The sequence below is a fragment of the Eurypyga helias genome, unplaced genomic scaffold (genome assembly GCF_000690775.1).
Source record: "Eurypyga helias isolate BGI_N326 unplaced genomic scaffold, ASM69077v1 scaffold863, whole genome shotgun sequence".
Lineage (NCBI taxonomy): Eukaryota > Metazoa > Chordata > Aves > Eurypygiformes > Eurypygidae > Eurypyga > Eurypyga helias.
Genome location: NW_010242901.1, coordinates 97,775 through 124,594, shown reverse-complemented (window position 1 = coordinate 124,594; position 26,820 = coordinate 97,775). Strand labels below are relative to the sequence as shown.

General features: G+C 38.6%; 1 protein-coding gene across 1 annotated transcript in view; it reads left to right on the top strand.

Annotated features, from left to right (window-relative positions):
* Positions 1-94: 94 nt before the first annotated feature.
* The window catches only part of PPAPDC1A (phosphatidic acid phosphatase type 2 domain containing 1A), a 51,599-nt gene continuing 24,873 nt past the window's right edge, over positions 95-26,820 (top strand). Inside the window, exons 1-5 of the mRNA XM_010149199.1 lie at positions 95-181; positions 17,002-17,133; positions 19,541-19,654; positions 24,084-24,174; positions 25,374-25,437. Coding sequence (XP_010147501.1) covers positions 95-181; positions 17,002-17,133; positions 19,541-19,654; positions 24,084-24,174; positions 25,374-25,437 — 488 coding nt within the window. The remainder of the gene's footprint in view (positions 182-17,001; positions 17,134-19,540; positions 19,655-24,083; positions 24,175-25,373; positions 25,438-26,820) is intronic.

Below are 26,820 nucleotides of genomic sequence, written 5' to 3'. Positions count from 1 at the left end.
AGGAGCGGGGCTGCTGCAGCGCCGGTGCCTGGGGCTGGGCAGGGAGCTCGGGCTGGACCGCGATGCCGTGTGTCGTAGCTGGGACCGCGATGCCATGTGTCCTAGCTGGGTGCGATGTGTCGTAGCAGGGTTTGAGGTGCCATATGCTGTAGCAGGGTGTGAGATGCCTGTCCGCACGCCGGTACGTGGGAAGGAAAGATGCGCAGCTCTGGCTGCAGGAGCACTCTCTGCCTTCTTGAGGAGAAAGCAGTTACATAGGATTTTGCGCTGTGTGCTTCCCCCTTTCTTTTCACGGCTGTACCTGTTTCTGCTTTCTGTCAGCCTGTGTTCTCCGTGCAAGGATGAAAAGTTACAGTCTTCATGTAAGTTAGCATTTTGGTTGCGTAAGGTTTAAAGGTGAGTAGTCTCAATCTCTGTGAGCTCTGAAGTACCACAGAAACTAGATCAGGTTCTGCTGCTGGTTGGTTTTAATTGTTGGTCTATTTAACCATGGATCCTGTACAGGGCATCTATTAAGCCATGATACTGCCTTAGCACTGGTGATACTGGAATGCTTTGATGCCATTTCTTTCTGAACCTCTCATGGTTAATGAATAACTTGCCCAATTTACTAATACTTGAGTTTTTCCTCAGTACTCATTTCTCTTGAATATTGATGCAAATCTTTTGATTTGCAACGTGTTGGGTGTCATCCTCTTTCTTTCATGATAAACTTTGATACCTTCAAAAACTTGTAAGGTACCTTTGATACCATTTGGTTCAGTCACATCTTACTTTGAAAGTACACGTATTCCTTTCAACAGAACTCTTTTTCTGGAATATATAGCATTACAGTATGTGCAAAGACCTCAGAAACTGGTGCTACATCAGAACCTTTCACTTCGTTATGAGTGCATGTGTAATTCATCACTTACACCATCTAGTAAGAGATCTCTTTGTATACTTTATTACCATGATATGTAAATTATGCCCCATTATAAGTAGTAATCTCTAAATTATGCTTGTCTTGTGTCCTCATTTCCTCTCTAAAACATTCTGTAATTTTCACTGTTCTTTATGCTGTGCTTCTAAAACCAACTGGGGGTGGCTAAAGGCAATGCTTTTGGTAGAGCCACCACAGGGCTAAGTGGCAAACGACCACAAAAAGCCCTTTTCACGTTTTCACATAGCTCAGCTTCTTCATTCTTGGGATTCCAGGGAACGATTCTGACATTGTAGGAGGTCATTTGGAGCATTCATTGGCATCTAAAAGTATCAAACATGTAACATTCTAAGTTCACATCCAGGTTGGTGTTTAGTTCTATGAAGAACTACACTTTAAACTGCCATTCTTCTGGTCTATATTCAGATAATCTTAACATCAAAGTAATCTCTTGCTATGGAAATAATATTCAGTATCTCTCATTTTTTCCAAAGAGGCAATTGCTAACATTTTGGAATTTTTATGTTATAGAAGTTTAAACACCGTGTTTTCTGTGGTTTTGTAGACAGCCAGGGCAAGGATTTTATGGAGCATTGAGTTCACTGAAGTATCTCTTGAAATATGACCAGTTCCTGGTGAATTTATAAGAGCCCTGGGACTGGTATCACAGCAGCAGCAATGTAAGCTCTACTGCAGAAGCTATTTCTAGGAATGAAAAGGCTTGTCAGGTTCCCACCTCCCTTGGAAAGGAATGCAATTAACATTGATGAGTTGAGGCTAGGTCTGAGATCATCTCTGTTGTGACTGGCAGCTGCAATATATGTATTTGTCCATCAAGAACTGGATGGAAGAGCATTAATTGGTTCTGAAAAGGTGTTGGTGACTTTGGGTCACTACCAGCCTTTATAATGTTAGGAATCTGACCTTAAAGATAATGGTTCCATAGTTATTTGCCAATCGTGAACCATCTGTGCCTCCCAGATGCCTTTTCAGCATCAACCTACTGATTAATATAACTCAGAGTAATATACTGGCATATTTTGTACCATAAAATGCAAAAGAAAGAAGGTGCATATTCTGTGTTGTACTTTTGCTTGCTGATAAATGTCACTTTGTGAAAATGGAGGTGTGAAAACTTATGTTGATGATTGCTGAAATTGAATGTATTGCCAATTTGAATGTGTATTACACCAACAACAGCCATATTTTCTATACTTAAGACTGGCTACCATTTTTCCCTTGCTTGCCATAATTATCAACTTTAGTCATTCCACCGAAGGCAAAAATCTATATTTGTTATTTAAGGTGTCTGTCACACAAATATGAACCATTCCAAGTAGCACAAGTTTTTGATGTTTTGTATTGGCCTCGATTATTAGTTCAACATTTAATCAGGGAGGATAATAATTACAACTATCTCAGTTCTAGATGTTGTGTTCTTAGCAATTCACTTAGCAATGATTTAGGTATTGAAATTAAGCAACTCAAGAATAGTGCTGAAGGGCATTTTAGCCCTCGGGATTTACTACTGTTGAGGGAAGGATTAGTTAGGGAAGATTTATTAGAAGAACTACGGCTGCCTGAATTTCTGAAGCAGGAGGTTTAAACAAACAAACAAACCCAAAACAAATACAAACGAAAACCCAAACCACAACAGTTTGTGGTCAAAACATCCTGGAGAACACTTTACTGGGAAGGTCAATAGATGCTCTTACAGGACTCTGAGCAAAATAGCTCTGAAGCCACAAGTTACAAACTGTAAGGAGAATAGTGATATTTCTGTTCTGCCCTACATATTTTCCAGTTCCTGAACATTAGCAAATTCATTTTTAGCTTTCAAAAATATTTAGCCTTACACCTTTTGACTGGGCTGAACTGACCCTAATGAGCATAGATGCTTTGCTACTTACTAGGTGCTGTAATTTGACTGTTACATTGTTACTACGTTATGCAGTTTCAAATATATTTCAATTAAACCTGGACTTTAATCAACTCGTACTGCACATTTTTGTTTTAGGTTTTTATTTATTAAGAAATATTGGCGAGTACAGAACTGGATTTTTTTTTTTTTAAATGAAATTTTTTGTGTAAGGTGACGGGAGTAGAAATGGTCTATTGTTTAATATGACAACGGTGAGCATATACTTTGTTTATACAAAAAATCAAACAGTAATTTGAAGAATGATTGAATTGGGGTCTTTCATCTCTGTTTTCTTCCTTTTGTACTTATTCCTATGACCTGGAACATCTTAAGATGCCTGACTAATGCTAAAATGTGTCCAGTTGTTCATCTGCTGCATGTGGACAGTGGCATTTGTCATTTGCTGAATGCTTGATGGAAGCAAATTATTTTGACTGACATAGTTTTATTCAGTTAAGGCAATTGTAAAAAGATCTGTGGGCAAGTCTGATATTTTTACACAGGAGTGATGCCCTTAAAACAGTGTTCATCTGTCCTCAAAAGAATTGATGGAGTCGTAGCTCAGAGTGAACCTGTAAATGCCCATAGGGATGTCTTAGTTTCTTAGCAAAATACATGTTTTGTTTTTTCAGGTTTTCTATAAGGAAAACTTTTTCATCTGTTTTAGAAGGCCACATCATTGTCTTGGTAGGAAAATAGAAGACTTTTGCAAGTGTTGTAGCATATTTAGCACAGTGACTTGTCAACAGCATCTTGCTGATATTTCTAGAGCTGTCTAATTGATTAAAAAGATAGACTTTCAAGGATTTCTCCATCAAATCTCAAGCTCTTCAGTGAGCGTGCTGTGATTAAAATATAAATGTCATTCAGAGTAATTGGATATCTCCCCTATAGCACAGTCTCATTAGCAGCTTCCCTTGGGAATAAATGTTTATCTGCAGGCTAACATACATTTATATAACACACGTGAGTGTACAGTACTGCCTAATGCTGACATCTCTTGTGTGTGTGCTGTGTTCCGACTCTGGTTTCAGTAAAGAAACGGTGATTCTGTGCATCTTGGGTTTCTTACAAGTTTACAGTATTAAGATTTTAATCAAGTTATGAATATACATTAAATGATTTAGCATGGAAAGCTCTTTCAAGTAGCTTTCTTTGCCATGGGTGGTGATCCTCTGGATATTATGCGTATGTTGCATTCATAAATGATACTATGTATTGTCTTGTTAACACAGACGGAAAATCAATTAGCTGAGGAAATTCCCCAGTGCTGCAGTTCCGCTTTGCTCTTCTCACGGTCGACGCTTGCCTTTTCTCTGTCCTGTCTACTGGATTTTTGAGGACAGACTGAGCTGAGAATCACGAGCAGCTGGAGATCTGTAGGTAATATAAGCAAAATGGTATTGAGAAGAAATCGCCAGTCCGAGGCATTAAGATTTATTTCCTCATGCTGACACAAACACTGCCAAGTCACACAAATCAGCTGGACCGAGATTTCAAAGCACCTTTTAAGCCTAGGCTCTCTAGCCGAATGTTTTAAGGCGAAGTAGGTATTTGGCCACATGCGCTCCTTAATCTTTTTGTGTCCTACATTCTCGACCTGAGTATCCCGGAATTCTGACTTTGTTTGGAACCTGGATTTTGGCTTCTGATCTGAAAAGTCTTGGACTTTGTTCCTCTGTACCCTAACTTCTCATCAAGAAATTGAGAGTAATACTTTTTTTTTTTTTTTTTCCCCCACCTTTTGTTTATTTAATCGATAAATTCTTTGTTGTAAGGTATGTGGACAGTAGCCAAACTTGCTGGATATGCTTGGAGCTTTTTCAGTGTGTTTCAAAAATAGTAATAGTAGTAAGAAGTGAGAACATCAACATGTTTGATTACTAACATGTTTAAAAATAGGTACTGTTTTGTAATCGGTTTGTTCTTTTAATATCATTTAAACCATAATTTAGATGATATTAAAATCAGGGAAAGATTTAGTTTTGTGGCCCAGGTTGAAGTCTAGTTCACTGAATAGGGTTAATGAACAGTTAAGACCTGCTATAAAAAAGAAGACCTCAGCCTCTCTGGTGCTTAGGATCTGAGAACATCTATCAAAGGTTACATATTGAGCTCGGGTGGCAAGCAACAGACTTGTTCCAGTGCTCAGCAGTCTGTTACACCTTTGAAGTGATGGAAGAATTAGAATGCCATGGAGCTCCTGTAACTCACTGAATGCAGCTGATATATCACAAAGTAGCCTGAATTTTAACTTTGCTCAGCTCTGTGTCCTTGAGAGGTAACTGTAAAAACAAAAGGCCATAAATACCTATTATACCTGGTGTAATATGGAGCACACAAAAAAATGACACTGTACCTGTCTTAATATTTATGAAATATCACCAAGCTAACAGAGACACTTGGTACTTGACGTTCCACTGAGCTGAAGCTTCTGATTCCATTGTTTTCGCACTTTATTTATTGAAACTAGGGTAGGATTTTGCTGAGTTTGAGAGCAACTATTCAGGAGAAAGTGTACCTGCCTTTCTGTGCAGACTTTGGTCTGTGCAAAAGATAAACTGTTTTACAGACAGTTGTAACAATACTTCTCGATCGTGGAACTAAGTTTATTTTATTTGTCTTCCCTGAGTCCCAGAGAAAAAAGGGGGATTTAGTGGCAGGAAATCTAATTGTCCTGTTAATAGGATGAGATTTACAGTTGGTGTCCATAGCTAAACGCGCAGCTGAATACATGCTGAAAAAGGATGTTATTGTATATGCCAAAGCATCTGCTCCAGATTTTTGAGGAGTAAATGGTGACTTTGTGTCTCCCTTTGTTGAATCCCATTTACTCACTGGCTCTGGCACTTTGTATTTATTTGCTCCCAGCCCTGATTGAGGATATTTTATAGTGAGAATGCTATTAAGACTGACAAGATTTCTGTAAGGGAAAATTTTCCTGTAAAAAAAATAGAATTTTATAGTTTGGTAAGCACAGTCAAGCTGTGGCAGAATTGTGTTTCTTATGGCAAGGACTTTAATACTTGGCACAGTAAACCAAGATCTTTATAGTTTTGCAATCTGTTGGTGACTTTGAAAAGTGAGTACTTAGAAATAGTTGGCAGAATTATTGTGCTGAAAGTGGATTAAGGTTTACATTTAGTGTGTCTTGTAACTTTTTTCTGGAGTAGGCACTCTACTGATACTGAGCAGCGGACGTTTGAGTGGTGCATCTATATTGGCAAGGATTAGTGGACCAAGAGAGAAAGCTAAAGACGATACATGTGTAAGTCCCTAGTTAAAGTATTAGTTGTGATCCGCTAATGAACATCAGGGACTTAACTGGAGTGATTAAGGAAAGCTTCACTACTTTCTGAAGCAGGATAACTGTTTTACAGATGATCCAATTAGATTGTCTTCCTAGAATAGATGAAGTTGTCATCAGATGTGGCACTTGAACTAAGCTTTTCATAACTACATGGGATTTAAGGTACTTTTCATTCCTGTTTTTCCCTTGCCTTGCAAATGGTAAATTTGTGATCATTGAAGCACAAGTCATTGCTACAAAAGAAGGTCTGTGACTGATGTGTAGAAAACTAGATTAGGAAGGGTTCTTTGTTGTAAATCAGGTTGCTACAGTCACTGTGTATGCTATTTGTTCAAAACAGTTTTAGCTTTTACTATGCAAACAGCTGAATATTTTCCTTGTTCAAATACCCCTGAATTTTAATTAAAATTTCATATAGATAAAGTGCAGTAAGTGGGGATTGTTTTACTGTAGGCTAGAGTAACAGGGTTTTCAGCTGGTGTTCTCATAGTAAATGGCTGATTACTTACACAGGTGAATTTCAGAGAATTGAGGAGTGAGTAAGAGGGGTATAGGAAACACCTTTTCTGAGAAAAGGTTGAAATAATTGAGCTGTTTAATCTAGAAATCTGAGGAGACATGGCAGTAATCTTCACATGTAAGCAGCTGCTATAATGATGTATGAAGGCGGCGAACTGCTCTTCGTGTCCTTCGGAATTGTACAGAAAGGAAAGAGTTTTGAAGTTGTAGCAAGGGAAATATGGCTGAGTGTGGGGAAATGCAACCTAATTGTAAGGACTTTGGAGCGCTGTGATAGATTGCCTGAGGCACGTGTAGAATCTCCACCAATGGAAATTTTTAATAACAAGTTATGCTAAGATATCTTGGGAGTATTTTATGTGAAGTCTTGCATTGCCGCATGGCTGCAAGGAGGTGGACTATGTGGCCTTGTAAGCTGGCAAGAATCAACTTAGTGGGCTGAGTTTTACACTGCCTGAGAGTGTTCAGGGAAAAGGTAAAAGACGTGAAAGCAAAATTTCTTGTAAAACATTTCTGGCTCATGCTGAGGCTGGGCAGAGGGGGAAATGTGTTACCAGTTACAAGTTACTTGGAGAACGCGTTAGCCAAGACTGAGCTGGCGATCCTTCTGGCTGGAGGGCAGCGCCGTGCCAGATACCATGTTCTAAATGTTCTGCATCGATGAGATTGTGGAGAAAATTAAATCCTAGATGAGGTGAAATGTTTTGCTCTTCAATCTTGCAGTTCAACGTTTTACTCCATTTTGAGTGAAAAGTTTTACTACTTCTTTAGAATTTATAATGGAGGTGTAAATGTCAGCTCAGAAATATTTCGGCTTTGAAGGATTTGTGGCACCCTGCCAAGTGTTGTGAAGCCTTGCAAATCGGAAACAACAGAAGGGAGTATCATTTGATATATCAAGTGTTATATTTTCATTAGCTGCCAATTTTCACTAATGGGAGAACAGATCTGATAGCATGACTGTACTCTCACAGCCCGCAGAGAGGCCATTAAGAATTTCATTCATCTGGTGTCCAGGGTGCTTTGCAGGAATGTAACTATTGCTATTGGACTTCAGTGAGCGCTACAAAATGCTAAAAGGGATATTCCTATTCCCCATTACTCTATCTCTTTTTTTTTTTTTTCCCCATCATTATTAATGCTTTGGACAATGTAGTTATTCACACAAGTGTTTTTGGATTGAGCGATTTTAATATAGTTGGATTTGATTGTGAATATCATTAGGCAGGTCTCCTTTTTTCCCAGAGAATAGTGAAGTCACACAGCAACTGTGAAGGAAAAACTGAAACTAAGTAACTTGTGAATTTGTATTACATTTAGTAAATAACTTGATCAAAAAAAGTGTCTCTTTATTAATAGTAATGTGTTTTACTTTAAAATTTGCATTTTAAAATATTTTTTTTAATTAAAATGGATTTAATGATGCTCAAACGAAACATTTCATTTCAGTTCAGGTGAAAAAGATATGTTCCTGCTTGACCAAACGCTAATGCTTTAATTTCACACTGAAAAACTCTTGAGCCTCTTAGATTGGACCATAGCATTTCTCCCTTCTCTCACTTCCTTACCAGCTCCTGAGTTTTTGGTCCGAACAAATGGTCTGAGAATGTGCTTTAGCACTTAGCTCTAGTTGTGGACAATTTGTTTGATACTACTTAATCCTCACTTTTATTCAACCTGTGCCCCTCAGGTACAGCATTATGTGGACATAGGCTTCACTGCCATACCTCTTTCAAGGTCACGTCTCTGTCCATCCAGCGTATGTTTAAAGGGAACAGTGGTGCATAGCATATGGGATGCAAATCCTAAACATTCATATAATAAATGTATTCTAGACTAAAAATGACTTGGCAGCATGTTATTAAAAATCAGGTTCTGGTGAAAAGCTGAGTGAGAAAGATTTCTTGTGTAGAAGTAGTAAGTTTTTGATATGAGGCTTTTGAAGAGATTGAGGGGGCAGTGGCTGAACGGAGACAAGATCCTGGAGCATGATGGAGCATATTGCTGTCTTTTAGAGATTTCTCCTGAATAAGCTGCTAGGGCCAAGCTGTCACTTCCAGCTGATTAAACCTTGCCCCAAGCAAGATCTTAAAGAGCTATTGCAGGAGGGACAGGATTGGGAAGCACTGAAGTAACAATGAGCTACAAAGGGACTTTTGGAGAAAGAGTGATGGAGGGACAGAAATAACTGAGTGGAAAAGCTTTGGTCACTAAGAGAATCTCAGCATCTTTTGCAAGTTTAACCCCTGGCCTTCATTTCAGGTCCAAATAGTCAATAGGAGTATGGCACACAGGTATGAAAACAGAAGAAACTTTATCAGACTACTCAGCGCTCTCAAATTGCTGTGAAGCCAGGATAGTTGTCCAAGGAACTGTTGAGAGTTGTTTGACTGAAAACGGTTTGAGATGTAATAAAACCAAGCATTCAGAAATATCAGAAGCAAAACTTTGATTGTCTAGTATGTTTTGCTGGATTATTCAGGTATGAACTTAGGTGATTTAAGCCTGTAATATGAATTCTGGTTTTCCTTTTAGAATAATTTGCAGCGTCTAAAGTCTACGTCAGTGCTCATATACTGATAGTTTCCTTTCTCTCTACTTCTTCCTCCTCAAACACACACATTAAAATGGCTTTGGGGAAATAGATGGCATCATAGGGTATACTTAATAAAAACAGAGCATAGAGGCAACAATTAATACCATAAGTCATGGTTTTATTAACTAAAATAAGAGAGAATGCAATTAAAACAGTAGCCAATAGTTTTCACTTTCTTAGTATCAGCTATTTCTGTAAGACTACTGCTGTTGGTTAGCTCTGTTACAGTAGTGCAGCTGTACTGGATCGCCTTAAGTATTGTACATTGACCTGTTTGCCCTGTGCTTGACGTGCACCACTGCTCCATGTGAGCAGGGATCACAGGAACTCGGGAGCAGCTAACCTCCTCAACAAGGAGTGTTGTTGGTTTTTTTGGTGTTTTTTTTTTTTTTTTTTTCACCTCCGGAATAGCTTATTTTATATACTGCTGACCAGAAAGCAAAAGATGCAAAGATCTCTTTCAATATTAGGTCAAAGAAAGTTTCAAAAATGCTACAGGCCAAAATATGTCAATCTGGCTCATCTTGTGGTGTTTTATTCCTGTTTCAGTGTAGCCACTCTTGTCTCCAGCTCTTCTATTTGAAGCTGCAATGCAGCATGACCAACTGTTCCCTCGTTCTTCGCTTCACTTTGCTCATTTCCGAAAATTCCACTTCTGTAAGGTACAAATGGTGGTGAAAATGTTATATCTAAGCTAGCTAAGGAGTTTAATACCTGAATACCCATTTTTATTCCTATTGAATGGGTGTTTTCTAGGTTCAGTCACTTCACACTAGCAATAATGATACTCAATGATATTTATTGCTACTTGCAAAGTGCTCAGCCCATGAGCAAGGAGAAATGTATGGATTATAAGTTTTTGGATTCTTTCAGGCTCACAAGAACAACTTGCTGGCTATGTTAATTGCTTGTTCTTGTGCTGTTCATGCATGTCCAGATAGTCCTTTCCCTTTCCTCTTAAGTTTAGTACTGAAATAATGTCATAGGAAGGAAATTGTTTATGCAGAGAGAGTTCAAATGCCAGGGATTGAGAAAGCAGTAGAGGTGTAATTTAGGTACTAAGGAAACCACCATTATGTTCTAAAACTCCAGGCTCTTCTCTTTTTTTCAGTGTTGGGAAAAGGTTGCTGGCTCACTATTTCATATTAAGTATTCTAAGAACACTTACACATAATTTATATATTATTGCCTATGGTGCAGGATTCCTGTTGTGAATCTATATTGACACTGGTTCAAGATTTGAGCTTTTAACTGAGCCCAGACTTCCTAGCTGTTGCCTCCTTGCTGATTCATTTAATTGATATTGTTTCTTGAATTTGAATTGATATTGTTTCTTGAATTTGGACCAAACAAGGAAGAGAAAATTTGAGCAGAAGGGTGGTTGTGGTTTAATCTGGCAGGCAGCTAAACACCACACAGCCATTTGCTCAATCCCCCTGCCCCCAGTGGGATGGGGAGAGAATTGCAGGAAATTGGGGCCTACAAAGGTGCTGGGAGAGGACTTTTTACAAGAGCCTGTAGTGATAGGACAAGGGGTAATGGGTATAAATTGAAATCAGGGAGATTTAGATTAGATATCAGGAAGAAATTCTTCACAGAGAGGGTGGGGAGGCACTGGAACAGGTTACCCAGAGAAGCTGTGGATGCCCCATCCCTGGGAGTGTCCAAGGCCAGGCTGGATGAGGCTTTGAGCAACCTCGTCTAGTGGAAGGTGTCCCTGCCCATGGCAGGGGGGGTGGAACTAGATGATCTTTAAGGTCCCTTCCAACCCAAACCATTCTATGATTCTATGATTCTAAAAAGAAAAAGTAAGGTTCGTGAGTTGAGATAAAGACAGTTTAATAGGACAGAAACAGAAGGGAAAAAGATGATAAAAGACTATACAAAATAAGTGATGTGCAATGTAATTGCTCACCACTTTCTGACCAATGTCCAGCCAGTCCCTAGGCAGCGGCCCCCAACCAGCTATATCCCCTGGTTTATGTAGCAAGCAAGCATGATTTCATATTACTCTCTTTACAATATCCCTTTGGCCAGCCTGGGTCAGCTGTCTTGGCTGCATCCCCTCCCAGCTTCTTGTGCACCTCCTTGCTGGCAGAGCATGGGAAGCTGAAAAGTCCTTGCCTTAGTGTAATGCTACTTAGCAACAACTGAAACATCGGTGTGTTATCAGTGTTATTCTTGTACTAAATCCAAAACACAGGACTATGCCAGCTACTATGAAGAAAATTAACTTTGTCCCAGCCAAAACTGGGACAGGGGTTGGGTCTGGTTCTAACCTGTCTGCTCGTATGTATATTCAGTGTGGCTACATGTGGCTTTAAGTCACAAGCTGTCACAGAGTTGAGCCTAATCTCAGGCAAAGCTGATGAAGCCTTTATAAATTCAGCTCCAGATGCTACATCAGAGAAGGGTCCAAAAGCTTAGTAATCACACAGAGGCAATAACTGGCACAGACTCATCATCTAGTTAAACACATTCTGGTTGAAGAACCTGTCTTGCATCATGGCTGGCTTTGTTGGCCCAGTAATAGTAGAGCTCACCCTGACTGGATGCAATGGTAGCTGCAAGGAGGAGTGTAAAGAGGGTGGCCATTCATCTTTGGAAGAACTCATGCCCCAGTATGTATTTGTTAAATCCGTGGATATATGAGGTAAATCTGGGAAATTTGCTAGTAAGACTGAAGAAAAATACTGGAAACTCTCCTCTTTCAGCACCTCTGGGAAATATAACAGCCATGGTAATATCTATAATTTTAAAACTGCATCAGAATTTATTTTCAATCCCTTCTTAATCAAAATGCTTTCTCATATATCTGAAGGGCTAATGCGGGCATATGTGGTAATTAAATGTAGCACTGCAATTGCTAGCTAATTTAAAATGTTCAGAAATATTTTACGTCAAGTGATACTGACTTATCTGAAGCCAAACCTACCTTTGAGAACCAGTCCTCTACTTGCCAGTGACATTAAATTAAATAAACCCACCCAAAATTATTGCCCCCACCCTTTGTCCTTATCAGTCCCAAGGTTTATTTCCATTTACTTTTGGCTCCTCCCTACATAAAAGTGCACCCACAGAGTTAAAAGTGCTGAAAGCTGTATACATTCAGATTAGAATATCAGATGTTATCAGGAAAGGGGTATGAAGGCTTCATTTCTAGCTTCTCAAAAATACAGAAATTTAAAAATTGCTATCAGCTTGCACTATTCACAGAGCTGTATTGGGCACTGAATAGGAACTGAATGAAAGAAGCTTCTTGCAACATTTTTCTTACCGTTTACTTTCTGCTAGTACTCATCTCAGTCTTCATAAATACTTACCTACCAACGAAAGGCTACTGCAAATGAGGGGAAGCATCGGATCTTCTAATTTCTGTAGCAATAAAAACAGCTTCTGAATTATCTTTGTATGGTGCTCCTGGTGAATTTTAACTACCCTGCATTCTGCAGGACACTCAAACCTAATAAAGCTCCATATTAGGTTTATAAATTGTTAATAAGAAGTGGTAGATGTATACACTGCATGGCATTGTATTGGGAAATAAAAGGTTTTAGCTGTTAAAAAGGTAGAGATAATTTATTGCTACAGCTGCTTCTGTATCTCTTCGTGCGAATGTAAATTACTTAATGAATTGGTCATAGTGCAGTTACAGAACGATGGTTATAATAACACTTTTCCATCGAAGCCTATGAAGAACCAATAAAACATTAATTTCTGTTCTCAGGTACGTGCTTGTTATGAAATCAGTATCTATTGCAATATAAATATATTTTGGAATTTAACTCTTTACTTTTGATTTCAACGGAGAAGTTAAAGCTGTTGCTTTGCTACTTGCATGCTTGTCAGCAGTGCATACTTGGCATGTGTGACTAGCAGTTCAATTTCTAAGCAAATTACAGCATTAGGGTCTTGCTTTGATACTGGTATTGACACTTCTTGCTGGAATGAACTGCCCTACCTTGCCTTCTGGCCAAAACCATCAATTCTCTTGATAATCAGTGTTGTGCCTTAACTGTGGGGAAACTTACTGACAAAACTAGAGTTTATATTATTGGAGTTACATTTTTAATTCACGTCAGCTTTTTCCTTGGTAAAATTGCAGTTCATCATTAATAATTGGGTCTTGGTCATGTCTTTTGTACCCCAACACGTTATTTCCTTCTTGGTGGCTGAGGAACTGTGGATTTCCCAAACTACTCTAGAAGTCAAATGGCTCCGATCTCTTTCCTTATGCTGACCTCTGAGGTAACACGAAGCTATCTCATCGTGCTAATGCGCAGAGACAGCAGCATTTCAGAAGCTGGACTCCTCCAGCTCTGTGGTGAGCAGAATGATGGTGATAAACCACAGGCGTTGTTTCTTATCTCACCTCATCACTATCCTGTCTGCTTCAGTTCTGTTGATTTTGCATTCCAGCCACAGACGGTTTCAAGCTTTTCATATTTTGTCTGTCCTTGCAGGAGTTCCTAAAATAAGCACTAAGAAGTACTATATTTTTTCTTAATATTACCTATGGGGAATAACAAGACTAGGTTTTCTCATGGCGTGAGAATAAGTTCTTCTCTCCAGGTATATTGGATAACATGACATGAATACTTTTCCCACCATTAGTATGTTTCAGCATGGGTAAGTTGAAGTCTGGGGTTCAGAGCAAAGGTGATGTGAATAAGCAGTGTTCAGTGTGATGTACCCAGGCATCGTAAACACTGAGCTCTTTCTGTGTAGCCTAGGTTACTTGTTGGAAACCCCTGAAGCAAATTCTGCCTTTCAGAATACAATTTTCTCATCTCCACAGCCCTGTGATGTGTTCTGCTCTATGGTTCTTAATTCAGACTGTTGGGGCTGCGAATCTGTTTTGTGAGAATCTCTCTACGAGTTATGTATTGTGTATATAGTCTGTAATTAGGCCAACGTATGCAGAGCTCTGCCAACTTCAGCGTCACTGATGCTGCTCACAGCTACGCAGTTTTGGTGTCAGGACAACCGATAGCACAATTTAACATGGCAGGTACACTATAAAAGCTTTTACTACTTGATTTGAGACCTAGTTTGGGGAATACTCAAGGAAATATCCCTGTAAGAAGTTCACAGTGGAGTTCCAGCAGCACAGCTAACCTGTTCCTGTGGGAGAGGCCGCGTTGACTTGGCACACACAGAGTTCTGCAGTCATGGAATGGTGGTCAAAGCTAAGCTTTTTTTCCACAGGCCCGTAGAGGTGATTTATAGGAGAGGTTCATGAACATGTGCTTTCTTTTCCTTATTTGCTCCCCTGAGGAATTGCATACAAAGCCATTTTAGGATCAGATCTGCTTATCAACAGATGCAGCTTAGGAAAGAGGAGGGTTCATCATGAGGTATCTGATGTGAAAGGCTGAGTACCGCAATCACAAGTTCATGTTCACTCTTTTCTGGTGCTTTGTCATGCTGTATGTGCTTCTCTGTCCACTCTTAGGTTGGGACAAGCCTTGTCTGCATGAGACAAAGCAAAAGGCATAAAACCTCAGCCCCTCTTCCCTCCTGCCAAAGAAACGGACCAAACCAACCCAGGAAGCAATCTGTAACCTGACGTGCATGAGCTCCATTGGTGGAGCGGGTATCTAGGTCCCCAAGGTTGGCAGGACCAACGCCCCCATGTAATTTCATATTGTTACTCCCTGAAAATGGAGCTGTTGGCCAGTGGCAGTCCTTGCAATGCTAATAATTGCTGCTGAGGTGATTGCTAGCTGTGAGTTCACTGCTGGTAGCTTCTCTCTTGCTCTAACAGGACACAACAACACAATCCTGATGTTGGGCCCATCTCTCCTATTCCTGTCCTGTTCTTGTTGCAACATGGGGAGCACACTTTTCTACTTTTCAAAGGCTCTGTGAGGTTATATATGTTAACATTTGACTCATTCACTGCCAGTGAATGGTTGTATTAAAAAAAACCCAGACCCATTATTAGTCTGTATTATCACAAAACTGCTGTGCACTTTTACCTTGATCAGTCTGTGATGTGGTGCTTGCATAGAAATTATCTTAAAGGGCTACATGCTCTTACATGCAAATGAAATGAATGCAACTTCTCAGGAAATAGTAACATTTTTTTAGTGTGGTGTTGTAGGTAATAATGTTGAGATGTCCAAACCCACCTCAGGCACTTGAGCACCTGTTCCTCACTGATGTTTTAAATGGGATTAGGGCTTCTGTTTTCCTTAGGTTGCTTTGAAATTCACAGTTAAAGGCTCTTGAAGATAACGGAACTCCTTTTATGTCTTAAATAAATGTTATCAGGCCGAAGTGTTCAAAATCTTCTTGCTAAAAGTGTTTAAAATGTTGGATGAATATTTAAACATGCAGAAAACATAAGACCAAAAAGCTAATACTAAAATTTCATGTGCTAATACGAACTAAGCTTCCTAAGTTGTCCACCTGCTACCAGGGGACGTTACATGATTGAGCTTGTATTTTCAGCCATAATAGAAAATGTCTAGAAACCAGTTTTCTTTATCCAAGGACTACATTCATTTCTAATAACATCTAGTCATTTAAACAAGCTTGTGCTGGCTTATGAATAGTAATAGACTGTACTTTGGGTTAGGACGAAGAAACATAAATCACTAAGTGTCAGGCAGCTTAGAAACCAGTATGTCCTCATGATTGTTTAATAGAGTACAAAGGGAATTGCCTTCAAGCTAGTGAAATCTTGTATCCAGCCGCCCATCGGTGATGCTTCAAAAAAAAGAAGAGAATTGTTCTCTTACGAATCTTGGTATAAAAATTTAATTAGCAGCTGACTTCTTTCTGAAGATGAAAAAAAGTGATTTCTTTTTATATGGTCACTTTCCTTTAACTGTTTACATTATATATCTGTATTATTCACTCAGACAAGATCTGCCGCCTTCAATATCTATTTTTTTTTCCTCCTTTAATAGTGATTTTGAAATTATTTTGTCCGGTTTCACCAATTTTTTTTTTCCATGATGTTCCAGCATATTTGAAAACTGTTCTTGGAAGAAATTCAGAAAACATTTAGGAAGAAATGGATACAGAATCAAATCTAATATGGAGTGGATACAAAACTGCTGTTATTAAAAAAATAATAATTATAATAATTATTACTCTCATTGATAGATTTGTTGAAATGAATCTTTGTTTAGATGAGTACAAGGAACAGGAGCATATACTAATCAGCAAATCAGTCCTCAGTTGATATCAGATGGAGTGGATACAAAACTGCTGTTATTAAAAAAATAATAATTATAATAATTATTACTCTCATTGATAGATTTGTTGAAATGAATCTTTGTTTAGATGAGTACAAGGAACAGGAGCATATACTAATCAGCCCTCAGCTGATATCAGATACTATTTATCTTATTATTCAAACCTCTTCAGCATGTGTTATTTTGCCTTTAAAGGAATTACATCTTATTACTTCACACGTTTGTGGCTTCATAGTGTGATTCCTGTGAGGACTATGATTTTGATTTTTGTTTAATGTCTCAGATTTAGGCATCTATACTTTAATCTTAGCTTTCTTACATTACAAGGAGACGGGAAACAAAAGGACAAGAAGAGCCCCAAACCTTTAACGCTGTTGGCATTTGCTCATAATGTCAAATGTCATGATGTCAAATTAATTAAATCTCTGGTCTAATGTGACATGTTTTCCAAAAGTGCAGTGGTGCACGGATATACTGTGATCACCTTGAAGCATAAATGTTTGTGCATTGTTTGCTTTTTTTCAGTTAGTAGGAATGCTTCAAGCCTGGATACGTCAAAGAACGTGTCTCTGCTTCAAGGCGTTCCTTGGCGTATTCATCAGTCCCCATGCTTTGAGAACTGCCGCAAAACAGTCAGACCAGCAGATACCTGAGGGAGTATGTCAGAAAATATGTGATGGCTGAAAGATATAGTCGTTAAAACTTGAAACTCAACTGGCTTCTTTAACTTATTGTATGCCCAGACATGCATGTGCTTATGTATTTATGTTTAGATGACAGTGATATACGTCCTGGCCATCAGCCTGTATACATCTCTGTAACAGATGTTAAATCCTGGACAGTATAGCTGTGAACTTTGCTGTTCAGGTCTCCCAGGTGACATGTGTTGGATGTCATACCCAAGCCTGTGCCTTGATTTGCCAACTGAACCCTTTCAATCAGCAGTTAATTGCTTCTAGCTGTTGTCAGTATCTTTAAAGACTGAAAGTAATATACTTTAGGGCGCTCAGTTGAAATTTGGAAACATTGCTTGCATTGTCTAGAAATAAACCTTTAGTTTTCCAGTTGAAAAGAAAAAATCTAAAAGTGAATTTTTCATATAAGAGGTGTTATATTTCCTGGAAATGGTAGTCTTTAGAAATGTTTCACTCTTCAATATATTGCACAACCTTAAAAAAAGGTTTAAGTTTTCATTTTGAAAACACTAAAACAAAGTGTTTTGACATTGCTGAAATTCACCCTGCACCTTCTTTGGCGAGCAGAGTCAGAGTCTGGATTTGAAGGAGCTGACTGTAATAGTAAATATTCTTGCAATACCAGGCCACTTCAGTTTCCAGAAGAATCTTGTTGCCCATGTAGGTCAGTAAGGGAAACGTAACTATTGGTACAAGTGACAGGATTGTGTTTAACTTGTTTGGCCCTCAGATTTTTTTGTTTTCCTTGAAGAAGAAGAGATTGGTTGGGCTCTTTGGAGTAGACAGAGTTCTATACCTTCTGTCTAGTGGGAGTCTGAGTGTGCTCAGGTAGGGGGTTCGTAGTAGTATGTGCTGGGGATGTGGGAGACCAGCTACTGCAGAGATCATAGACTACAGTGAGAAATTGAAGAACAGCTGGTCAGCCCTCAGTAGGGATAAAAATAAGGATTTCCTAAACCCCAGAAGACTGGATAAGGTTTGCTGTTGTTTAGGAAATTGTTGACCTGGATAGATTTGAGGATGCATCTTCACCGGGGGGCAATTCCATATGTATGGTTTGGTTTTACTCTGCTTAACAAACTACTTTGAGCTTTTTCCATTTACAAAGTCAATAGTTGTAGCTGTTACTTGTGTAAAACCTGGTTTTGGAGGGGTTTAAAGCCCTTGGCTTTGGGACATTTACAGTAGAAAAAGGTTTGGGCCATGACACCTCAGTGTTCTGGCTCCATGGGCTTATTGGGTAAAACCAGTCTGTGGAAAGCTGGTCCCTGTGTCTTGTCTCATCAGCTGTTCTTTCAGTCCTAGTAAACTAGCCTGGAAATGAGTCATGTAAAGTGAAAGCAAAACTTCCCAGAAAGTCTGATATGATGTCAAAGCTAAGAAGGGTTAAAGGATAGTGATGGACTCCGTGGAAAAAGGAGTATGGTTTAAATGAAGGCAGACAGTGTATGTAGTCCTAAAAAGCTTTTGAAACTTCCTACTACAAAGATCACAAAACCTGCTTCCTCTTTCAGTGTCACACAAAAGACACCCACACAAACGGTTTACTTTCTATGTAATAGTGTAACCTCAACATCTTACTTGGATGCTCTTCATTTCAAAATAACATAATTACAAAACTGGGGGGGGTTTGTTTGTTCATTTGGTAGATTGGTTCTCTTCATCCATCCGTCTGTCTGTCTGTCTATCTATGAGAGCTAATTGACCTGAGAATGAAACTAACATTTTGGTAGAATGAGACATTTCTGGTAGAGCTAGATTATTCTGAAGCTTGACAGCCAAATCAGAATGCTGGCAATCTGAAATAAGAAGAAATGTGTTTTTACAAGGCTATCCTGGTTTAGGAGTAAGTCTCTTTTGGAGATATTCTCTCAAGTTACCTGTTCTTTCTATCAGTAGAAGGAATTGTCTGGGCTGCTGCTTTCTCTCTGCTTTGTGATTCTGCAAGTACAATGTCATACTTCAAAGCCTGGATCTTGACATTTGAAAGACACATCTTGTATTCAATATCTGGTATATAATTTCTTCAGTGTAAAACATCTGCTATGTGATTTTTCTAATCCCGCAATACTCTTTGCACACTTTTCCCACAAAAAATAAAATGGCAATTTATTCTCCACAGTAACGTGTATGGAACTTTTAGAGAGTTGTAGAATGTGGAGTTTAAAAAAATCATTTTCTGAAGGGTATATTTATGAAGGTTGTATTACTAAAAGTCAGTGAGGTAGGATAGCAGTGTATTATAGGGATAATTCATGCATGCTATACTGTAATTAACTTTGGGGTAAGTTTTAAATCAGCAGGACTCTTCTGGGTTTTTTGGTCATCATTTCAAGTTGTAAAAGAAAATTTGATCTTTAATTATTATTTTCAGTTTTACAGAATTTTTGGATCCATTCCAGAGGGTCATCCAGCCAGAAGAGATCTGGCTGTATAAAAATCCTTTAGTGCAATCAGACAACATACCTACACGTCTTATGTTTGTAAGTACTAAAGATTTATTGGTCGTTTGATGGCTGTAAACTAAGTACAGTTACATTTGATAAGAAGTAGGAAATCGTTCAGTAGTGGAGAATGTTGCTTTACTTATATAAAGAATTGTTTTCCAAATCAGGGATGTCCAAAATAGCAAAATGTAAGAAATCAGGGAGTTTCTAAAAAGCTGCATTACCAGGTGACTGAATTTATGAATGTTGATTTTACAGTTTAAGATTTAGGCTAGTGTTAATTTAGAGGGATGCTAGAGAAATGATTAGAGAAGCTTTATGAATTAGCTAGTTGAGTGACCTGATGAAACCTTGCCATGCTCTTATTAGTTTAAGTGCTTAAATTTTAAAATCCAATTTGTTTTAGGCACTGAGATATTGGCCTCCAAATACTCTTTTTTTTTTTTTCTATGTAGACAAAACCTTTGTTTTAGCTTCTGCCAACAACCATAATAAATATATATCATAGAGCTGTTCTGCTGTCACCATTCTTCTGGCTCTCTCCAGCACGGCTCATGTTGACATGCAGCCTGGCTGTCTGATATTGATGGTTTGTCTGGTTATCAAAATTCATGGTTTTGATAACCTCCACTGGCAATGAAGGTTAACAGTTGTAATAATCTACATATTAAGAGTGCAGTAAGATAGACCACTACAGAAATGCTAGGAAATTGTGGGTATAGTTCAGGCTATTAAAACAAGTAGTTCAGTCTTTGCAAAAGCTTCATCAGTCAGAGTGGAGATTTTGCAGGAACAGGCATGACAGATGAGGTCAAATTGTAGAACCCTTACATCAAAGCATTCTTCCTGTGTCTTCAGTGAAGCCAGAATTTTACTGTTCAGATGAAGGATTGAATTCAGAATAAATGCAAAGCAGCTATGTAATTTTCTTCAGTGTTGTTTTAAAAAAGAAACAAACAAAAAATTACAAAAACCCCAAACCAAACAACCAAACAAAACCAAAAAAACCCACCCCAAACAAACAAAAAACAAAACAAAACTCAGACCTTCAGTTATGGAAACTTTAAGTAAGTAAGGAACAACTTCAAGGTGCTTCCTATATATGGGGTGACAATATATCCCAGCCTTCTAAGACAGAGGCCAAAGGCCTGGTTTTAAATTCACCAACATATTGCTTATATTCCATCAAGAACCAGCTATCAAGGGCTCTGGGTGAAAATGTATGCTTTTCCTGAAATGGAGACAGATGTGTAAGAACAACAACAACCAAAAAAAACCCAAACAAAGCATTAAATTGTTGTGCTTGGAAAGACTCTGAGTTTAATTCTGCCATTTTTCCTCATGCTGGGCATGACCACCTTGCTATGTGGTTACTCTGATCTGTGTTTATAACTGAAGAGTTGGACAATCAGCAGTGAATCATTGTAAGGGGTTTGCGGCAGTAGCGAAACTGTTTTTGAAACCAGTAGGGATACTCATTAGTCCATCCTCTGTTCCCTCGGCAGTAGCCACTGGGAAGCACATTTCTGGGATATGTGTAGTACAATTCCCTGTTAAACACTTCCAATAGCACCAACTTTTGCTGCACTTCATGTCAAGTGGAACTTGCAGGCAGCTCTGATTAACAGTTGTGTAATTTGTGTTCTCTTTCTGGCTCAGACAATTGACAGTTGGCTCAGTGAACACCTTCTTAAATTAAGAAATGTAGATAATTTCTAAATGGGGTTTTTTTTCTTGTTTCTTTAATTAAAAAAAAATTCCAACTCTAACATTGATCACAAGCTTTCATCATGTAAAGAATTTCTTGCCACTGGTGTTGTTTGTACTCTGATATTGAAATGTATGGCTGTGGCTTACCAGAAAGCAATCTCTCAGACTTTAAGAAAGGCTGGATTATTTTATATGCTGAGAGATTTGAATTCGAGAGAAATGTTGTGAACACTTCAAACCTAGGTATCCAAATTAGACAGCGCTGACTACGTGGGTAGCAAGCAAGCCATGGGAACTGGGAAGACCTGAGCCTTGTTCTGTCTCTCTATCAGTGGGTATTTTTTGTCTTGGAAAGTCTAAGGTAGCATCAACTGTTCTTGAATACATGAAAGTATGTGGGAGTCCCTGTAACTTCAGCATATCTCTGGCTTGCCAGGATGAATAATGAACAGGAGAGATTTTGCCCATGTTTCGCAAAATGTAAGGCAATGTTGGAATATTTCACTGCTGGAAAATAAAACATTACTGAGATGCATCTGAGGAGACTATTGCTCATTAGACTGTTGCCAAATTTGTCATGGGTCTAAGCCATACAGAATCTTTTTGTAAAATAAATAAAAAGGAGTCTTTAGCAAGCCAAACTTCCCTTATATGTGCATTTTGCTGCAGAATGAAAAACACCTTCCAGCTAATGCCTTTGTGTAAGGAACAGCAATGTGCTGCAAACATAAATAGTTCTTCATGTCTTTCAAAAATCCATATGTTGGTAAAATATGAGGAAATTACCAGTTTTACCAGATTTCTGAAGATTGATTGTGAATTGGTTTGGAACAAGCTGCCACTTGAATTCTATTCTTTGTTGATATTTGCTGCTGCTCCTGCTTGTTCAAAAGATTTCTGACTCCATTAAACCACCACTATAAGCCTGTCAGCCTGGCTATATTTCTACATGTTCTTCAACAATGAAATGCAGATATCTTATTTTCTTTCCTGGTGGTAATCCTTATTTTTTAGAATGAAACTAATAATTCTAGGTTTAACTTCACTCCCCCCCCCTGGTTCTGTCTTTGAAATGAGAAATTAAACTATTCCTGAGGATAGAGAGAAATGAACATCTGTGGAGCAGCAACAGGGCACTGTCATCCTAACTTAAATATCACACACACTGTGCACAGAAAAGAGTTTTAAGTGGAAATGGTGCATCTTTTTGCACCAAAACTGGTGCCTGCCTTTCTAAATGTACAGAAGGGCAGCAGACCCCAGGCTGTGTTTTAATCTGCATGGCTCACTGAGATAATGTTTTGCAGATGCAGATGAGGGGTATCTGGACCAAGATGCACTACCAAAGCAACAACTGTAGTGCATTTTCATGTTGGTCACTACTCAGATATTCTACAAGCATAAAATAAGGACTGGGATAATCTGTATTATAAAAAGAAGAGTCTCACACATCTTTTATCATAACAAGTCTGTCCTATCTGTTGTTTATTTCAATGAGACTGTTTAAGAAGTAAGGCACAGTCTCAGTAAAGACAGCACATTCTTACTTATTCCCTGGAACCACTTGTGCCACATACAGCTTAATTTTTGCCTTGTTTAAAAAAAAAAACCATTCATTTTCAATTTTCTTCAAGAGAATAAATGCTTTTGAAAGACCTTGATTTGTTTTTGAACAAATTATATTGTTAAGAGGTTTGCAGATTCCAGAAAGGAATTGTTTAACTTGGACTGGAACCAGCAAGAAGCACAAACGGACTACCTTGCCTACAAGTTGCCTTTTACCTCTGCACTTGAAGATCTGAGACGGAAGGGATGATGGAGGGACCAGTTGGGGACAAAATCATAGCTCCATGGCAAGCTAGTAATGAAAAATTCCCTAGTATTATGCTTGGGAGAAACTGGTATGTCTCTGGAAAAAGACAGTTAATACCTGCTCTGGGAGGACAGACTGCAGTATGCAGACATTGCATGAAGTAGGATGCTTTTTGGATAACTGGCACATTTACAGTGAATCATCAACCATAGTCCAAATTGCTCTGTGAGATGCAGTTCGTGGAAATCAAGTGTGTGCATTGACGTGCAGATGCCATTTCAGGTTCCTTGTAGGAGGAATCCTGTCCTACAGCACTGACAATAGAAGAATATTGTTCTGCTTAACCAATGAGTATGCTTGTAGGCGTTTGGGTAGTGTTTTTCTGGTTTTGAACAAAATCAAGCAGTTTGCTCCACATTCAAACCCTTGTAAAGGAAAGAATTGTAAAGACATGATCTTCTCAATGCATCCAAGACTGAAAGTTAAAAAGAAAACAAAAAGTATAATAAAGAGCATTTTAAAATGTCAGGAAGTTGGTGCTGTAGTTGGTTATGTTGAATAGGGTCCTGCTGAGAGCACAACCTGGACAGGCTGCCTTCTGGAGCAATGCTTAGCATGTAAAAAATGTACAGGATCCATATGGATCAGTGTATGAATTTTGTATACCTTATAGACTGTTGCTTTTTCATTTACAAAGCTGACATTTTAAATGCAGCTCCAGGCAATTACAAATCAATTATAGCCCACAGTTATATTGCAATTTGAATGTTTTCGTTTCCCTATAGTTGCAAAGACAAATCATCCCACTTTGCTTAAGGTCAGGAGTTTGATAAAGATCATTCAGCCTTCCAGTTTAAATGGAGCTAACTGGAACTAATTATTAATCAGTTGGACTGAAATGGAATTGATGGTCTTGCACATGATATTTGTTATCTCTTACAGGCAATTTCGTTCCTTACGCCACTAGCAGTCATTTTTGTGGTGAAAATAATCCGTCGAACAGACAAGACTGAAATTAAAGAGGCTTTCTTAGGTAATGTATGTCATACTTCGAGATGGAAAATGTGTGATAGCTCTCTGAGATTGATTCCAGTTGTAGTCTAAGCCTTGAAGAAAACCTGTCTCTGATACAGCCCATTACAGTTGTTTTCAGTGCTGTTATAGCTGCAAGCCGTCTCACAAAAGCTGTTGTTTTTATGTATGTTTCTAAATGTACAAATTCTGGGTCTTAATTCCACAATCTGGCTAGCAAGGGCCAGAATTTGATCAGCACAGACAAGGCTGTCTGAGAGGCTGTTCAGATGTATATTTTTCTGTCACAGCCAATCTATTACTTACCTCTTCCTTATACCTGCAGCTATTCTAAATTAAGAGTTTGACTGGAAGGTCCTGTGAGACTGCTTTATGTTCAGGTGTACTGTACATTAGTTTGATTCAGATGGTGTGGACTGCAGCATTAAATCAGTTTTAATCTGAAAGGAGTGTTTGCACTGGATCCAAGCGCCACTGAAATCAAGGCAGAGATATCCACACGCTTCAGATGAGGCTCTTCAGAAAGTCTAGGGACTTGGCATGCAAGTACAAACAAAGAAGGTGGTTCAGTCGTAGCTAGTATGACAGTTTCTCTTTATTACTCCAGTCTTATTGGGGAAAATTGGTTAAACCTAGCAGCAAACGTAAATGTCAAGGTTTATAGTTATAACTTTCATGACTTTTTGAAAGAAAAATTAAAAAAAAAATCCAATTCTAGTGTTAGCCAAAAGGCAATTCTTTAGCCTGAAAGTGGACTGTTTAATTGCATCACACATATACATATATATACTTACATAAACACACACACACGTGTGTGTATATATATCTTACCTAAAAGTCTATACAGGAAGTGTAAGATTTTTATCTAGTAAATTGCAAAACAGATAAACACAGTAAATGATTCATAAATAATTGGTTCCATCTGATGATTTATGCCTGTGCAAATGGCATGGTATGAAAACTGGCTTTGAATAAGGAAATAAGATTTCTCAAGAGTAAGAGCAGAACAAACCCATGTGATTCTTATGATGCTCTGGGGTCTGTCCTTAGTCTGGGTAATAAGAAAATCAGTAGGCTGCAATGATCATTTGGTTTTAGGCCAAGTAAAGGTTTCAGTCTGTAAATCAAATGCTGTAATGCTGCAATTTATAGCTTGGTATTGAGGTTATTATTTTTCTGTTTGTTCGTTCTGTTTTGTAGCAGTTTCCTTGGCTCTAGCTCTGAATGGTGTCTGCACAAATACTATTAAATTAATAGTGGGAAGGTAAGTCTTGTCATGTTATAAATGATAGCTTTAACTGTTAAGAGAAATGAAGACATTGACAAATACAATACATCTTAATAAAAAAGATAGCTGCTCTTCCAAAGCACATTGAATTGGAACGGGCCCCTGTGAGACTGTCCTTTCCCTGGTGCAGGTGTTGTACAACTTCATTATGTGACATCCAACGGTGGCAGGAAGATATCTATGCCCTTGTGTTTTGTTATTTGTTAGACTGTTTGGTGGATCCAGACAAATGAGGGGTTGGAAAGGAAAGGTGTGAGCTGAAATCAGTTCATTAAATTGGCAGCGCAGAAGGGAAGAGTCACAGCATGTGGGAGTTTAGGTGCCAGTGGCACTAGTCTGATTAAATAGGAATCAATCGAGTCTCTATATAACCCAGTGCCTGCATTTTGTGTGAAGTGTATTACTGAATGTGGTATTTCCAGGTAACATCAAGATCTATGACAAAATAAACCTTGGAGCTAAGCAGTAAGTGGACTCCTAGGTAGGCTGCTTTTTTAAGGAAGCATATATTTACATGAAGGACTCAGAAAAATACTAGCGAACAGATCTCAGTATTATTATTTTTTTTTTTAGGTATTTTTTGGCTCTTTATCAAAATTTTGAATTATTTAAGCTCAAAAAATATATATTTGATGTGAATTCATACACTACTTAATAGAGTCCAATGCTGTGTTGTCCACCTGTTCTGCAGCATTGAGGAAGCAGTGTTTGTGCTTAGTTTCTGATGAACCCACTCTGGTATAGTACTGATGCCCTGACAATAATGGTACTTGGCACTTTTATTTTAAGAGTGCTTTCAAAATATAATTAAGAATGTCTGCACCATCTTCTTCAGACAGACATGAGCTCATTTTGCCTGCACTCCAAGGCAACTCGTTGCCCTATCAGCTTTTCTCCAAATCTATGGTTATTCGCCTTGCTTCTCTACATGGTGTGTTAGCTCAGGATCAGTATGACGCTAGTCAAACCTACGTGCTATCATTCAGCTCAGAGCAGGGTTAAAAGAAACTCAAGAGGTTTGTTCAGTGCAGTAAGAGACAGCATCAAGGCTGGCATTAGAATTTGGTGGTTGTTTTGGTGCCAGTCTTGTAGCCGAAGTTACAGCCCTGTTCTCAGCTAGACGTGTCAGCAAGTCTTGTGCCACTTTGTCAGGTTTCTACTTTGCTCTGTCACTGGAAGTGCTAGGCAAGATTGATTGTTCTAGGCAAGAGTAACCCTGAGTGATCCTTTCCAGAGAAGACTCCCACTTGCATGCTGCACTGGCAGCTTCCCTGGGAGAGCCTGCCTGCCAAAAAAGTGACCTCAAATTGAGGGACATGGTTTAGTGGACTTGGCAGTGTTAGGTTCACTGTTGGACTC